This window comes from Electrona antarctica (genome assembly GCF_951216825.1).
Source record: "Electrona antarctica genome assembly, chromosome: 2".
Taxonomy (NCBI): domain Eukaryota; kingdom Metazoa; phylum Chordata; class Actinopteri; order Myctophiformes; family Myctophidae; genus Electrona; species Electrona antarctica.
Window position 1 is genome coordinate 7,068,612 of NC_136807.1, and position 17,554 is coordinate 7,086,165.

The 17,554-nt window shown below is 42.1% G+C and overlaps 1 protein-coding gene across 1 annotated transcript; it reads right to left on the reverse strand.

The window, feature by feature from the left end:
* Window positions 1-2,030: 2,030 nt before the first annotated feature.
* Window positions 2,031-16,645, reverse strand: bcas2 (BCAS2 pre-mRNA processing factor). The gene is made up of 7 exons (XM_079524148.1): window positions 16,354-16,645; window positions 11,077-11,169; window positions 10,885-10,955; window positions 8,337-8,498; window positions 6,153-6,203; window positions 5,816-5,896; window positions 2,031-2,661 (listed from the first exon to the last, which is right to left on the reverse strand). Exons 1-7 carry the CDS (start codon window positions 16,444-16,446, stop codon window positions 2,535-2,537), a joined length of 678 nt encoding a protein of 225 aa, XP_079380274.1. The 5' UTR covers window positions 16,447-16,645; the 3' UTR covers window positions 2,031-2,534.
* Between the last annotated feature and the right edge of the window lie 909 nt (window positions 16,646-17,554).

The window sequence follows — 17,554 nt, forward strand, 5'->3', positions numbered from 1 at the left end:
CCCATGGGTAGGCCTATTCAACAGGGGGTCTGTGACCCTTTAGGTAGGGGGTCCCATGGGTAGGCCTATTCAACAGGGGGTCTGTGACCCTTTAGGTAGGGGGTCCCATGGGTAGGCCTATTCAACAGGGGGTCTGCGACCCTTTAGGTAGGGGGTCCCATGGGTAGGCCTATTCAACAGGGGGTCTGCGATCCTTTAGGTAGGGGGTCCCATGGGTAGGCCTATTCAACAGGGGGTCTGTGACCCTTTAGGTAGGGGGTCCCATGGGTAGGCCTATTCAACAGGGGGTCTGTGACCCTTTAGGTAGGGGGTCCCATGGGTAGGCCTATTCAACAGGGGGTCTGTGACCCTTTAGGTAGGGGGTCCCATGGGTAGGCCTATTCAACAGGGGGTCTGTGACCCTTTAGGTAGGGGGTCCCATGGGTAGGCCTATTCAACAGGGGGTCTGTGACCCTTTAGGTAGGGGGCCCCATGGGTAGGCCTATTCAACAGGGGGTCTGTGACCCTTTAGGTAGGGGGTCCCATGGGTAGGCCTATTCAACAGGGGGTCTGCGACCCTTTAGGTAGGGGGTCCCATGGGTAGGCCTATTCAACGGGGGGTCTGTGATCCTTTAGGTAGGGGGTCGTCAAGGTGGACTGCCATGTTATGAAATAATTGTTGATAGTATACTGATTTATTTATTCATATTTAAATTACAATTTGTTTTGAAGAATAGGGAAGCTGAGACTGATTGCATATGACTGAGGTGCATTTACAATGCCTTTTGTCATCTTTCTACCATCTTTCCTCTCTTTTATTATTATCTCTCTCAATTATCCTCTAATGGCTTTGAACTTTTCAAAGCACTCTGGAAAACCAGAGACAGACTGCAGATGCTTTTAAAATTGTCCATAAAAACACCTAAAAACACAACTACATCATCTTTGCTCTTTCCGAAATTACCATTTGATGACTTTGAACTTATCTTTCGTAGGCCTACAGCGTTTTTTTTTTAAAAAGGGTAGGGGAGTCTACCACCTATGCCTAGAAACACCCCTGCACATTTTCTCTAAAATTGTGCAGAGGTGGCTGCAAATTTCAGAGGCCATGCCTGGGTCAACATACACTGAATCTGGAAGAAACGGTTTGAGAAAAACATTCAACAGATTTGACAAGACCGCAATAAACATAGGCCTACCATCCAGCTGTATGTCAGAATACTTTATAAAAATTTAAAAGGCTCAGAAGTTGGAGACTCCCTGCGTAATCTATGTATAACCTTAAGGGCTCCTTGGCCTGAAAAACATTAAATACCCCGGCTTTATCTTGTTTGGATGAAACTGGTACAGGATCAAAACCTGGAAATGTAAATCCTGTTACTGAACAAACACTTTAGTAATGATTGCTATGAGAATATACAGCTATTTAACATTACAATCTAAATATCACTTGCAACCCCTTTAATATTGATGCAGTATATTGTGTTAATGTATCACGGTTAATTTATAGTGTTCCCACTTAGTGAACTGCTAACTATGAACAGTATTGTGAACTGTTATTTTGGAGGGGAAAAAAAGTTCAAAATATTTGACTTTTTCTAACCACAAGCAACTCCAACATCAATAGCCATACAACTGAATTGGAAAGCCATGTGTGATGAGCATCACCTACAAATGAATGTACATACAACTAAGCATATCGTGGCGGTTCCCATCCCAAGTGAATTGGCAATCACACCAAGAATGCCATACATGGCCACATCATCAAGCAGGTCACCTCCTACAAATACTTAGGGCTCCACTTTAATAGGAAACATAACTGGTACACACGTCAAGCGTTCCATCAACACCTTCACTTTATTCATAGGCTCAGGGTCTTCGGTGTCTGTAGGAATATTATTCTTATTATACTACTACTACTACTACTACTACTACTACTCCTCAAGTAGTAGTAGTAAACTTATGATACCATACTTTGGTATCAACAGCTGGTTTGGAAAACGGTGTGTAAAAGATTCCAAAGAAAGAAGCAAATGAACAAAGACAAAATATAACGATTCCAAGATTTTATTACAATGGTATAAAAAAAAAACAATTCCATGTTTATATGCTTAGGAGCTGGACTTTTTTTTTTTACAAATAGAAAAGCACATCATTCCTCCAACTGCAATAAATTCTGGTTTGTACACCGTCAGTCGGTTTGGAAAAGACAGAGGACTTCACTCAAGGACTGCACCACCGTGTCCCAGAACTGGCTGTTTCACAGAATATAAGAACTAAAAATGTTTTAACAGTTCTAAGAAGAAAGAGCCGAGCTTTTTTTTCTTTTCTTTTGGTGGTTCAGTGTCAGTGATGTAGCCATCACCGGTGAGATCCTGTGTCATCAAGGTGTTGAGGGATACTTCTTCAGGGGTGGTGACTGGTGAGCATATCCTCAGTTTGGATCTCTATATTAATAATCACACCCGAGAAGCAGTCAATCATTTCGTAGTCCAGTAGCAAATGTGTGCTGCAGATCAACGCGGATGGGGATCGTAGGAACGAGAGTTCAGGCTTTAGAAGTCTTGTCTGATGTTCTCCTTGTTCTCATCTCCCTGTTGCTGTCTGAGCTGGGCCACCTCGTTCTCCAGCTGAACAATGGCACGTTCTATCTCATAGTTTTTGCTTACCAGAGATACCCAACTGTTGAAAGACAAAAAAAAAGCTTATCATATCATATCCTGATTATATTCAAACATTCACACGGTCATGCTCGGTATGAGATATACCTTTGAGCCATGTAGGCGACAGAGGCTACTACACCCAGAATCTCACCAACTACTTCCTTTCCTTGGCATCAAACAGCATTTTTTAGGAAATGAGAAATAAAACCAGTTGGCTATTTGCCAGTGTGACACCAGGGCTCCACCGGGCTCGTCAGCGTCACGTCACCGTCAGGGAATGTTCCCTTTTTAATCAATGAAGGGTGGCTCCACTGCCCGCGTTGCGTGACTGCATTAAAACTGCCCCGGTTCGCTTTTTGACGCACGCGCAACGTGTCCGGTGGAGCCCCGGCGTTACAGAGCTCAACAGTGATTGCACATTGTCCTACTTTTTGAACTGCCTAATTTCCCATTCATTCAGTGAATTTCCCATTCATTCAGTGAATTTCCCATTCATTAAATTTTACTTTTTGTCTGGTTCCAGCCAGGCCAACCAACTACAAGATGAACGGTGACCATAATAATAAACCAATTGATTACAGGTACAAGACCGTTTACATATTTTAAGAGTGAAGGAACTAGTCATCCCATAAACCACGGGTGTCCAAAGTGTGGCCCGGGACAGGTTTTATCCCATTCTGGACGGGAACCCCTTTTGGTGTTTTAAAGCATTACGTTATACTTTAGCTATTGAAAAATAGCAGATCTACAAGCTCATAGCGTGCCACCGAGTGGCGTGCTACGAGCTTGTAGGTCTGCTATTTTTGAAAAATCGTAAAAAATGCGGCACAAATCTTTGAATATATATTCTTTCAGAGTGAAAGTTTTTTTTTTTTTGACGTCAGGACAAAATGGGTTATACGGTCTTCGACTTCATACCGGAATTATATTACTCCAACATATTTACATTTTTTTAATTAACCTGGGCATTTCCCAGAGTATAATTTGTCAGGATTCCTTGTTGTCTCATTCTGAAGGGGTAAAAAAAAGCCATTTTATTTCATGTTTTACCTTACTGTACATGTCTGGCTACATTTGGTAATGTGAAATTAGGCTGAAAAAAGGCCGAGATATTTTTGTGTTTTGTTCACAGCACACCTAACAAAAGACCATTGATATTTATATTGATGATGATAGTTACATAAAATCGTTTAAATGAGATGCATGATGTATGTGACTAAGACTTTGTTATAGTCCGAAGGCACATTATGTCAAGGTTCAAGGTTAGCTTTATTGTCCCTTACGGGAAATTGGTTTGCGGCCAGATAATAACATTCAAAACCCTAATTATAGAAGACTAAAACCTAAGAACAGGGCACTAGAGACAGAGAAATCATGACATTCAACAGTAGCAGAGTCAGCAAAAGTGCATTAGTGGGCAAAATGTGCAAAGAGGCTAGAATAAAGTGCTATCTGCTGTTCAGCAGCTGAATAGCAGCCGGGACAAAGGATAGTGTGAACCGGTTAGTCTTTGTAGTGGAGCACCCTCCGCCGACGAACTGAGGGCAACAGTTCAAACTCAGACCGAAGTGGGGGAGAACTAGCCTGGCGCAGCCACACTAAACCCGCCCCTATTGCATATGTATATGCCCCGAGGCGGATAGCCCAGCGCAGTGGTATATTAGTATCGCAACGCGAGGCTAGGGGAGAACCCAAGCCCAACTCATAGAACAAAGAATGCTGACATGTGCAAGCAACTGGTGTAAAAGAATTGAGACTTTTGATAAATTAAAAGAAAACTGAAATCATGCATTTAAAAAACCCAGCCATGCGCACTAGTGACTTTCAATTCCATTTTGGAGCCTCAAAGCTAAATTATACACAATGCTATAAATATCTGGGCTTTTATTTAGATGAGCATATGCATTTCATAAAAGGAACAACTGTACTGATGGAATCAGTAAATAGAGCACTAGGGGGGGGGGGGGGGTCATAGCTAAAACCAAGAACCTGAGGGATATTGGTTTCTCTACCTACTCCAAACTATACCAGGCTTGTGTATGTCCAGTGTTGGATTATGTAGCAGGAGAGTGGGGATTTAAACAATACCCTAAAAGTGAGACCGTGCATAATAGAGCAATTCGATACTTCCTAGGGGTACACAAATTCACACCAACCCTGGCTATCCAAGGAGATACGGGGTGGGAACCCAATGAGGTACAGTGGAGTGTGCACATGGTACGTCTGGAACAGAATACTGGGGTTGAACTCTAATAGAATTGTAAGAAAGATACAATATTTTGATCAAGGGCGCATGGGGCTACGGACATGTATGATATTATTTCGAGAGCTGGTTATGAAGACCATTATCATAACAAAGAACAAGTAGAGGTTAAGGTAATACAATAAATTATTTTTCAAAATGTAAAGGATAGATGGGCACTGGATATATGGTGTAAACCAAAGCTCCGCACATACTGTGAGATAAAACATGTCTATGATACAGAAAACTATGTACTGTATAATCTGTCAAAAAAGAAACGATCCTTATGTGCCCAAATTAGAGCTGGCATACTTGGTCTGCATATTGAGACAGGTAGATTGAGGAGGATAGATTATGTAGTCTGTGTGATCTAAAGGAAATTTATTGTCCATTCTACAACTCTATTAGGGAGAGACTTTTTAATAAGATCGATCCAAATCATGAATTTATATGGTTGGAGGACTTCGAGAAACTGAAAGGCCTATTTCAAAAGTACACCTTTTCATTTGCCTCATTCCTTGAAAAGGCCTGGTCAATGTACTGATGTAATTTGCATTTCGGAATATGAACAGGAAGGACTATAATGTCAGTTGTTTTCAATGTACTTTGTTAAATGTGTCATATAATCCCATATGGGATGGGCCAAAGTGGCATGACACGAAAATAAATATTTAATTAAGTCATTAATTCATTCATAGACCTGTACAAGAGGCAGATGTTTAAGAGAGCCTCCTCCCTTAGTCAGTCGAGGAGATGTAGTTGGCCCTTGGGTGTTTTAATATTTTCTAATATGGCCCCCTTTGAAAACAGTTTGGACACACCTGCCATAAACCATTGCACATACCTTTCCAACCTAACACTAGTTTATCAATATACAGTACACAACTCAAAGAACAGTAGAATAAATGTTGACATTCACACAAAGACTTACTTTGACTCCAGCTCTCTGAGTTTGCCTCCTCCTGCCAACTGATCATTCTTGCGCTGCCAATTCAAATCTTGAATTTGCTTCCTGGAAAAAAATAAAATATCAAGTTTAATCGGGAAAACGGCTGCCTGGTAAGATAATAAGAGGGTATGGTATGCGCGTGACATCATCATCATACCCGGACGTTTTGTGGAAACTCCTACTGAGTGGCAAAAAATTACTTTCTGGCCTTGATAGCCCACACATCCAAACAGAAAAGTCTGATTGCATAAAAACGACATTAAACTGTTTGCCACACTCTATATGTTGTTTTGACAAATCCTGAAAAGATAGAGCTTACCTGAACTTTTGAAGTTCCTTTTGAGCCATTTCGATCATAAAAGCCAAATTGCTGTAGAGAGAAAGACAAGTTAACAGGTCAGCAACTCAGTCTGAGCTCTGTTAGGCTAGAACCACACTCGATACCATAAGCAAGTGTATCTGGTGACTGGTCCCATGTCTTTGTTTATGCACAATAAACAAAGTTTAGAACAATATTCCAAATAACAGTACTTTAATATTACACAGAAGACACCCTTCTTCTGTGTACCAAAAAATGACATACAAGCCTTGTATGTACAAAATGACAACAGTGCAGTAATGTGGCCATTCAGCTGCTCACTGCCTTGTATGTGAAGTCAAAAGTCAGCTGGGGTTTAACACAGAGTGCTCGTTCATGAATCGATTCAGACGCATTCAGGCGAGTTAGCACTACTACAATTTGGGCACCAAATCAAGAAATCTGCGGAAGAAGAGCGTTCTTCCAGGTGCTTCCAACACCAGTGAGCAACTTTCATTGAAATAAATAGCTGGGGGCAGTGCAGTCCGCCCTCTAGTTTATATATAACTATGCGCCCACAAGGCCTTATGTGCCTGCCCCCATAGTTACCTGTGTAACAGGTAACTATGCCCACGGCTGCCACGCCGGCACCGTGGGAAAAACACACAGATGCAACCAATCATAAAGCTATACCTGGAGCAACAGGTGGAATCACAAGGGACAAACACAGGTGCAACCAATTATATACAATAATCTAACTGGTAAAACATCACAGGACCAAAAACAAGAGATTCCAGAAATATATTAATTTAAAAAAAACACTCAAAACTAGCCATTCATTGTCAATCAATGTTTGTGTTAGGACAGTATTTGTGTTTACACAAACCCTCAAAACTGGACATAGGAGGGGCTGGCGCCCTTCAAAAATGTACTAATTAAGAAGAAGTGAAAATATCTAACACATTGTGCGCTTGTAGACCTGCTATTTTCACTAATTGAATAATATCGCCGACTGGCCTCTGATGAAGGGTACTTGCTGCACTAATGTACAAGGCCACTGAGCTGCACTACTTACAGCACTCTATCTCAAGGTCTGGACAGGGGACACTCTATCTCAAGGTCTGGACAGGGGACACTCTATCTCAAGGTCTGGACAGGGGACACTATCTCAAGGTCTGGACAGGGGACACTCTATCTCAAGGTCTGGACAGGGGACACTCTATCTCAAGGTCTGGACAGGGGACACTATCTCAAGGTCTGGACAGGGGACAATCTATCTCAAGGTCTGGACAGGGGACACTCTATCTCAAGGTCTGGACAGGGGACACTCCATCTCAAGGTCTGGACAGGGGACACTCTATCTCAAGGTCTGGACAGGGGACACTCTATCTCAAGGTCTGGACAGGAGACACTCCATCTCAAGGTCTGGACAGGGGACACTATCTCATTTTGTATCTTTGTAGGCAGCTGTTGTAGCTTTGTCGGATGTATCTTTGCATCTTTATGTCGCTGGCTTCCATTGAAGATGCATGGTAGACTGTATCTTTGCATCTGCCCCCATGTGAATGCAGCATTAGACTGCCGGTAGCGATTCCGGTAGAAGACAAAGAGTCTCCTTTGTGTCTCCTACCAAAAACACAACAGGTGTTTGATTGGCTTAGGAATGCGACAAAAAACATGAATTCAAGTCTCCATGGGGGCAGCGGCTTAAGGCCTAAGGGTAAGAGTAGCGCCCTTGTTGCCGAAAGATTGCCGGTTTGATTACCCGGACGGGCAGGAATAATCTGGGTGGGGAAGTGATTGTCATCACTCACCCAACACTGCTGAAGTGCCCTTGAGCAAGGAACTGAACCCCCAACTGCTCCCCCTGGAGCTGCTTAGTGGCCAACAGTATAAGACTGTGGTTGTACTGGTCAGCTCCCAGGTTTTAATGTGTGTGTGTGTGTGTGTGTGTGTGTGTGTGTGTGTGTGTGTGTGTGTGTGTGTGTGTGTGTGTGTGTGTGTGTGTGTGTTTCTATGTGCAGGGCGTTGCTGAAAATGAGCACTTGTGCTCAGCTACTACCCTGGGTAAATAAAGGATAAAAATGTAAACTTGATTTGTTCTTGTATGCAATTGGTCCCGTTATATTTGACTCATAAAATAAAAAAATAATGCAAATCTTAGTGACAAATAACATGGGACCGTTTAGGACAAGTGTGACTCACTCATTATAGACTTTCCATGCGTTGGTACCGTATTGCGACATGAGCTCTAGATTTTCAATACGAACTGCCTGGTGCTCAAGTTGGGCCATGGAGTTGTTCACACACTCCTGCCACGCTGTGATGTCGTTCTTCTGTCCAGAGGACGGTGCTGGGAGCTCATATCTGCAGAGTTCAAAAGACAGAAAAACACGGGTATGGAAGAAAGAAATGGGAGGACAATCCATCTATAAATTCCAGGGTCTGTGACTCTGTGGCCCCTTTTCCACCGGTTGGTTCCCAATGAGCCAGAGCTCCAACATTGGAACGTTAATTATGAATTGAGTGGACAAAATTAGATTGTTATCAGCATGAAACTTCGCCAATTGAGTACTTACACGAAGACAATGATTTATTGTATTACAAATTTTACATTTTTAAATATGCAAATGATGCATTATGTAGGACAATATGCAAAATAATAGAAAATATGAAAAAGCTACTACTGTGGAAGGGTTATCATGTATTAATTTACTTGTATTGACAATTTAATATAGGTCTAGTTTTTCCCACCAATTTTGGAGCTCTGGCTCATGAACTAAGAACCGGTTCCCATTGGGAACCAAGCGGTGGAAAAGGGGTCTGTGTGTGTTTGTCCATCTGCGTTTTTTCCCATATTTGGGTTCCATACGTGTGACTCTTTTATGGGCATAAAAGAGTCACAGACAGAGGGTTACAAATCAGCCCTTGGCAGATTTGGTCCAGCACCGCTCAGTTGTGATTGGATTTCACTCCCTCCTTAGCAGTGAGGGACCAATCAGGAACCAGTATGCAAATATTGGACAGGTTTGTCAACAGAGGCATTTTTTGTAATCTGTCCCTTGGAAATGCAGGTTCCACACAGATATATATCTACGCAGTGATATTAGTCTGGCCATGCCAGGATAGGGTAGGGCAGCGGTTCCCAAAGTGGGGTCCACGGACCCCTAGGGGTACGCGACGCATAGCCTGGCTAATAAGCCAGACCGAATCAGCCGTTGGCAAAAAATAAATTGCCTGCCGGCGGATTACGGTCTGGAGAGGCTCAATTGTACGCCCATTTCCTACACCAGAGAACTGGTGTGGCCAATCGGGACACGGTATGCAATATGGGCGGGCTTTGGTACAGTGACGTTCAATGCTTGAGACCTTTGACTGACAGTAGCTCTGACCAATTGCGTCAAAGAGAAAATGTTTGAACCCGCCCCCCGGGAAACAAGATCCATACACAGCATCTCCAGACTCAAATACCACACGACAGTGTGATTTGAGTCTGGCTTATTAGCCAGGCTAATGCGACGCATAGCCAGGGGGTACCTGAAATAATTCCCAGAAAAAAAACATTAATCTACGTTTATCTACGTGGTCATTTCTGCCAAGTTGCGCAATAAACGTATTTTGTGTTCTTCATTGAGTTTCTCCCATGTTTGCTTTGGGCCAATAGCTGACATGATTACTAAAACTACAACATCAGTCAACCTGTCGTGACCCCAAACAGTAACAGCAGGACGCATGCTGCAGAAACAACAAAAAGACTCAGGACACTTGAAAGGTTTCTGCGGCCGCTTCAGATGAGGGGGTACCAGGAAAAATGTCTACCCCAAAAGGGGTACCTGGTCCAAAAAGGTTTGGGAACCCCTGGGGTAGGGCATTCATTCCCTATTTGCATCGTTCCCAACTTGCACCAGTAGGCTGGTGCCCGACAGGCACAGGTCTAGTCTCTCTAAGAAAGGGTATTGCACTAGTTGGTCAAATGATGTCCAACATAGTGTCAGTTAAGCCAGTCAGTTTTCCCCTTAACCTGTGTCTGTCCTCTGTCGGTATCAGGCTTACCTGCTTGGACCAGTAAAGTGTGGTCATTTATTTGCATCTGCTTACAAATGGCGAACGGACAAAAAGACAAAAATTATAATGTCCTGTCAACCATTGGAACAACTATAGACTTTGAAATTTGATACCATGTTTATGCATGGATGAATGCTTAGTCATGGTAATTTGAGCAGTTATTTGAGACACTGTTTTAACCACAGTAATTTGAGGAGTTAACACAGTCATACGACCAAGGTAATGCAGCCAACATGCTGAGAAACCATATTGGTGGAGTGGCATTCATATTTTAACAGCAACTAACCTTACTCCTAAACGTAACCTCAGTAAAACTATGCCTGAACCTAACCTTATTCCTATGACCTCCCACTACAGTTAACAGCAGACAACGTTACCCCCAGCTGGAAGTAGCACGTAGAAGGAACACGTTATTCCAACCAGTTCCTTTCCCCTCCATCAGGGGAGGCAGTTTTAGAGACCAGGATTACGGTATGGACACAGGGAGAACATGCAAACTCCACACTAATCTGTCTAAACTCAGACCAAGGACCGCAATTTAAATACGTCGAAAGATTTCGTGTTCCTTGGTGTTTATTCCTCGATGAACCCACAGAATATTTTGTTCACACAAATATCTCATATCTCAATGTGTCATTTGTCTTGTAAATTTCCAAACCAGACAGTTGTGCCATATGATGTAATTTACCTCTTCATGCTGAGAAGTTCTAAGGGTTGCCGAGCCGCTAGCCTCTCAAACTCATTCCTCATGATTTCTGTCTGAAAATGGACAGTAAAAAGAAACATACGGTACATCAAATGGGAAAGGTCCTTTCTGCAATCAGTTACTCTGGGAAAACATCTACAGGACAAGGTTTCCACGACTTGAGGGCTTTGTCACCTCAAATGTAGTGAAGTCAGGTGTGGACAGGTAACTGAGGTAGTTCTTGGTGGGCCTGTATCGACGGGTCTCCTCTTCTACCAGTGCTGCCGCCTGAGAAGAAAAACCCACGAGCGGAAACATGAGAATTCGGAACAAGCAAAATACTTGAAGGCAGTCACCACGACACCACCAGCAAGCGGTTCAGTTTGATAAATGAAAACATGAAAGGATTTTAATAGTGAATGCCAAATGTGATCACATACCACCTTAAATAGGAACGTGTAGCATAATTCCACTTAAGAATTACCGTAATTTCCAGACTATAAAGCGCACCTGAATATAAGCCGCACCAGATAAATTTAGGGAAAAAAACACAAATGTGTACATATACAAGCCGCACTGGACTATAAGCTGCAGGTGTTTTAATGTAATAACAGAGATAGATTTAGAAGGTCCCCTAGTTGCTGTAAAAATCCATAGATTAGCCGCACCGTTGCAGGGTTCAAAGCATGGGAAAAAAGTAGTGGCTTATAGTCCGGAAATTACGGTAAAACAAATAATAGATTGCATTTTTATAGCGCTTACTCAAAGTGCATTCATTCATACATTGGGAGGTGAAGCGGCAAACAGTCAACGCCAGCGTCCACACACCAATGGTGGCAACCACTAGAGGCAATGTGGGGTTCAGTGTCTTGCCCAAGGACACTTCGACATGTGGCGGCTGCGATTCGAACCATCGACCCACAGATCATTGGATGACCTGCTCTACGTCCTGAGCCACAGCTGCCCAAGACAACACCATCAAGGTACAACGAAAGGGGATGAAGAGACATGCCTGATGTGGAATTAAAACTATTGCATTGCCTATTCAGGGCATGGTCACCGTTCGTAACACGAGCCGTACCATTTCTGGAAAAATCACTCATCCAATTGACTCCAATAGAAAATAGACTGTTTAACTTTAGTCGATCAGATTAAAAGTTCTGGAGATATACGAAGAACAGCCAGAGACAGACATACAGGCACCTTTTGCACCAGGGTTGAACCGGTTCTGTTCTTTTTCCTGCCTAATATTGAACCAGTTCAGAGTGTTTCCACTGAAAATGAATTGGTGGAAAAGGGGCCACAGACAGCCAGACGTATTAATTGAATAAAATATTAAAATATATAAACTTTACCAGCGGTGCAAGACCAATTACATAAATAATGCAATGCATGTCAGGAAATAATACAATTGGGTTTATGGCAGTGATATTCAACTGGCAGCCAACTCCGGCTCCAGCTATTATTATTATTATTAGATGCTTGGTTGTACAGAATGTCCTTTTTGAATGACCATAACCATTAACTGAAGCTTGTTAAAAAGTAAATGCTTCATAGATGTAATGAGTCAATGACACTTCTATTAAAACCAAAAGGTTTTCATTGTTGGCCTCTGAGTCTGTACCACTGTCAGACACTGACAGTGACCTACTGTATAGAAGGATTCAGAAACAGGTCTCTGAGTCTGTACCACTGTCAGACACTGACAGACACTGACCTACTGTATAGAACGATTCAGAAACAGGTCTCTGAGTCTGTACCACTGTCAGACACTGACAGACACTGACCTACTGTATAGAACGATTCAGAAACAGGTCTCTGAGTCTGTACCACTGTCAGACACTGACAGACACTGACCTACTGTATAGAACGATTCAGAAACAGGTCTCTGAGTCTGTACCACTGTCAGACACTGACAGACACTGACCTACTGTATAGAACGATTCAGAAACAGGTCTCTGAGTCTGTACCACTGTCAGACACTGACAGACACTGACCTACTGTATAGAACGATTCAGAAACAGGTCTCTGAGTCTGTACCACTGTCAGACACTGACAGACACTGACCTACTGTATAGAACGATTCAGAAACAGGTCTCTGAGTCTGTACCACTGTCAGACACTGACAGACACTGACCTACTGTATAGAACGATTCAGAAACAGGTCTCTGAGTCTGTACCACTGTCAGACACTGACAGACACTGACCTACTGTATAGAACGATTCAGAAACAGGTCTCTGAGTCTGTACCACTGTCAGACACTGACAGACACTGACCTACTGTATAGAACGATTCAGAAACAGGTCTCTGAGTCTGTACCACTGTCAGACACTGACAGACACTGACCTACTGTATAGAACGATTCAGAAACAGGTCTCTGAGTCTGTACCACTGTCAGACACTGACAGACACTGACCTACTGTATAGAACGATTCAGAAACAGGTCTCTGAGTCTGTACCACTGTCAGACACTGACAGACACTGACCTACTGTATAGAACGATTCAGAAACAGGTCTCTGAGTCTGTACCACTGTCAGACACTGACAGACACTGACCTACTGTATAGAACGATTCAGAAACAGGTCTCTGAGTCTGTACCACTGTCAGACACTGACAGACACTGACCTACTGTATAGAACGATTCAGAAACAGGTCTCTCCTGAAGGCGGAGACGACATATCTGCAGTTTAAACCTGCACGTCTTCTACTAGAGTGAATGGAAAAGTGACTGATGTTAGTCTACCTCAAACGTTACTCTTTTACCTGCTTTTTACTAACACTAACATTACAAAGATGCCCAGAACATCGGGATGAACCTGTGTAGTTTATGGCTGCTGCCTCCAACAGTAGTGGCAACATAATAAAAAACTAAAAAAAACCGAATGTCAAATATCTACCGTGGTGGCTGAGACCAGAGCCATAGAGTAATGGTTGAGACAAAGCAGTGAAAGGTCCTGAATGATACATAACGTCAGTCTTAACAAATACCCAATCTTTCTGTTTTAGAAACACAAGGCTGCTGTACTTTATACCTCATACTAAGCATTTAAAGTATTTTTTTTAATGTTGCCACTACTGTTGGAACAGCCATAAACTACACAGGTTCATCCCGATGTTCTGGGCATCTTTGTAATGTTAGTGTTAGTAAAAAGCAGGTAAAAGAGTAACGTTTGAGGCAGACTAACATCAGTCACTTTTCCATTCACTCTATTAGAAGAGGTGCGGGTTTAAACCTCAGATATGTCATCTCCGCCTACAGGAAATACGTTTCCTGCGACCACGAGACCTGTTTCTGAATCGGTAAACTAAACCCACAATCAACAACAATCTCTTTGTTGTTACGTTTTATATCCACAAAAGTATTCTCTTGAAACTCTGTCACCAATGCAACTTCTTTGACTTCTAAATTACATATGAATCTAAAGCAGTAATCCTCTACCCTGTCATTGTCAATATTCTCAGAAAATATATTATAGCCATTAGCCGTCAGCCGTCTGCACCAAACAAACATAACAGACAGAAATGCTGTCTACTTCTCTCTGCTTTCAGAATGTCGCTTTTCAAGTTTGTACCTTGTTGTCCATCTTGTGAATGTTCCTTTTTGTACACTGGGCGCCATTGAAAAAGAGATTCGATGGATTCCCCCGAAATAAAAGTGTTAATCAAAGTCGTCGCTATTTGAGTTTCGAGTGGTTTGCTTATTAGTTAAGTGTTTTTTGTCCATCTTCCAATTTGTACATCTGCATCCACTTGTAGGTTTTACACCAAAAATTTGAGAGGACCTGTGATGTCATGACATACTTTTAATTTGTGTTTTTTCTTTTCACTTGGTCATTAAGGTCCACAGAATGAGAGGTCTGCTCTGCCGGAAATATCGCGAAAAAAAGTTATGGCCATTTTTGTATACCCCACCAAAGACAACCAATATAAGGCAACATTTCATCATACTTTAAGTAGTAGCATGTGACGTGTCAAACTAGGGGGTTTTCATGATTCTGAATCCATTCCAAGCATTAGTTTTGCACGAAAAACACTCCTGTGGCTATAGCCATCATCACAAATGTGATGCAGTGGATATGGCCATCCCTGGGGATCCCTGGTATAATCTTCAAATGGGGGTCCACGGGCTAATTAGTGTCAATTTGGGGGTACCTGACATGAGAAAGTGAGGTTCCTGACATGAAGCAGTGGTTCTGGGTCTGGGTCACGTTCAACCCCCCCCTCTCTCTCTTTCACCAGCACCCTTGATGATGCAACTTAGTGTAACCACTAACTAGGTTTACACAAATTCCACAGAGGAGCTCATTCAAGTACAAGGCATAGTTGGCTCATCGCTCATGGCTACGAGACACAACACATTCAAAGTATGACATATGTGGGTCACAATGATGTGTAGTTTTTTTTGCATTTATTTTTCAGCTCAGCACATCATAAAGAAAGGGGTCCAGTAACACAGTATGTGGAAGTATGTTGACATTACAACAAGCTGATCTTACAAGCTCGACGAGACGCGTTGTGTTCTGCGGTCCAGGCAGGCTATTATTTTTCGGAGTCATTTTTAATTCAGCATTGTTGTGCGTTTCATTGAGAATTCTCTGATGAATTGGAGGTTACCCTGTTGTAAACAAGTGTAATGCTTTAATCATGGATCATCCAAAAAAAAGTAACAGTTTTTGTTACTCGACTTATGCTTTCGTTTGAAAATAAATGTACCCATTCTGCATACTAGTCTAGTAGCCAGCCCATAAAGCCCCATTGTGAACCCAGACATGTTGAGTACACCAAGGTTTTGTTAGAAAGGTTTAGTATGGTCCCCAGCATGTAGAAACTGCCGGATGCTAACTTGCATATGTTGAGCAATTTTCATAATTGGCATAATGTGACCATACCAATTACAACCTATAGAAGGCAAAATATTCAAAATGTCATCATGCTTTATGTAGCATGTGATGTGTCAAACTAGGGGGTTTTCATGATTCTGAATCCATTCCAAGCATTAGTTTTGTAAAAAAAAAAAAAAGTGGGCATGGCCGTTTTAAGCCCAATGAGTGTTTTTTTTTTCAAAACTAATGCTTGGAATGGATTCAGCATCGTGAAAACCCCCTAGTTTGACACATCACATGCTAGATAAAGCATGATGAAATTTTGAATATTTTGCCTTCTATAGGTTGTTAATGGTATGGTCACATATTATGCCAATTATGAAAATTGCTCAACATATGCAAGTTAGCATCCGGCAGTTTCTACATGCTGGGGACCCATACTAAACATTTATAACATAAAACGTTGGTGTACTCAACATGTCCGGGTTCACTTTTTGGCTACTAGGCTATACTGTGAAATAAAAAAAATTCAATGAATCAATGAATGAATCACACACACACACTTCTCCTGCTCGGCATGGTGCAGCTAGCTAACGTTAGCATGATGATGCTAGTGCACCTCCGTCCACATGAAGTGACTTCCTTACCGCTTCTCTGACGCCCGCCGCGTCGTAACCCTGGTCAAAGTATGGCAGCGCGTCCACGAACACTTCACCCGCTACTGACGCCGTTCCGGCCATTTCTAATCAATCAATATAGTGTCGTTGTTTGGGAAATTAATACAACTTCTGCACAACAACAACAAGCTAGCCTAGCCTAGCCTTATATCAAACAAGAAGGAAGAGCGTTTGATTCTTTCCGCTGGACATTACAGGCGGTGTGTGTCAGCCAGCCTCCTATTGGCGTGGAGTGGAACAGAACAGAACGTGTCTCAGACAGAGTTCAGATGCCTTTGTGTTGCCTGCCACCTTCTGGAGTAAGTTGGCATTACTACTGACTCCTTTAGTTTCCAGTTCCACTGCTTGTCACCTAAAATTCTATTTCGGGGCAAGCTGTAGACAGAAGTTATTATGCCACTTCCCATCATCATTTATGTCCCAGCATGCACAATAGTGACATTGGTCTGATGCAGCAAGCATGTCCAATTGAAACTAAAGTGAGAAACACATAGGCTATAATTAATGCCCACTTAAGAAGTGTATGAGAAAGATCAGTAGCCTAGGCTAGACAGTAAATCGGGCTTTGAAATAAAATACGCCAAACTGCACATTATCCACCCGTCTACATAGCAAGTCAAAATGTATGAAAACCAAAAACAACTTAAGGTTTCCAGTATCCCAGGCAGCCAGGCTCTTTAATGTAGCCTATATAACTGTAAACATGCTCTAAGTGTAAAATGGTGTCTTATAAACCCAAGAGGGTAGGGCACTTTGTGTGCAGGACACGAAAATAAAATAATCAACCAACCATTATCAATCAATCAATCAAATCATTTAGACTAGCCTATTTAAAATGAAATTTCCAGTGTAACCGAAATTGAATTTAATAAATAGTGATGAAGTTCTTGCCAAAGACAAACAGTTTTTTATTTTTTATTTTTTAAATATCCAAATCAGTTTGATTTATATAGGCTATTAAACCTTTAATTTTATGATCGGCAACAGATGAAAAAATAATAACCACAATCGTTTATTGTTTTTTATTCATTCATTTTAATTCATGGACGTTTAGCCAATATACGTTTGAAATGGAAAGCATTTTGATAAGAGCTTCTTGTGGATACGCCTCATCTAGGCTAATGCAGGCGCGTCATTATGATGCTTGTTGAACCAAGAGATGTTTGCACCA

Coding starts and splice junctions, on each gene's coding strand:
- bcas2 (XM_079524148.1), bottom strand. CDS start 16,446: ATGGCCGGAACGGCGTCAGTAGCGGGTGAAGTGTTCGTGGACGCGCTG. Junction 6,204..8,336: donor GCATGGAAAGTCTATAATGA/GTGAGTCACACT, acceptor TTCTCTCTACAG/CAATTTGGCTTTTATGATCG. Junction 5,897..6,152: donor AAGGAACTTCAAAAGTTCAG/GTAAGCTCTATC, acceptor ATTTTTTTCCAG/GAAGCAAATTCAAGATTTGA.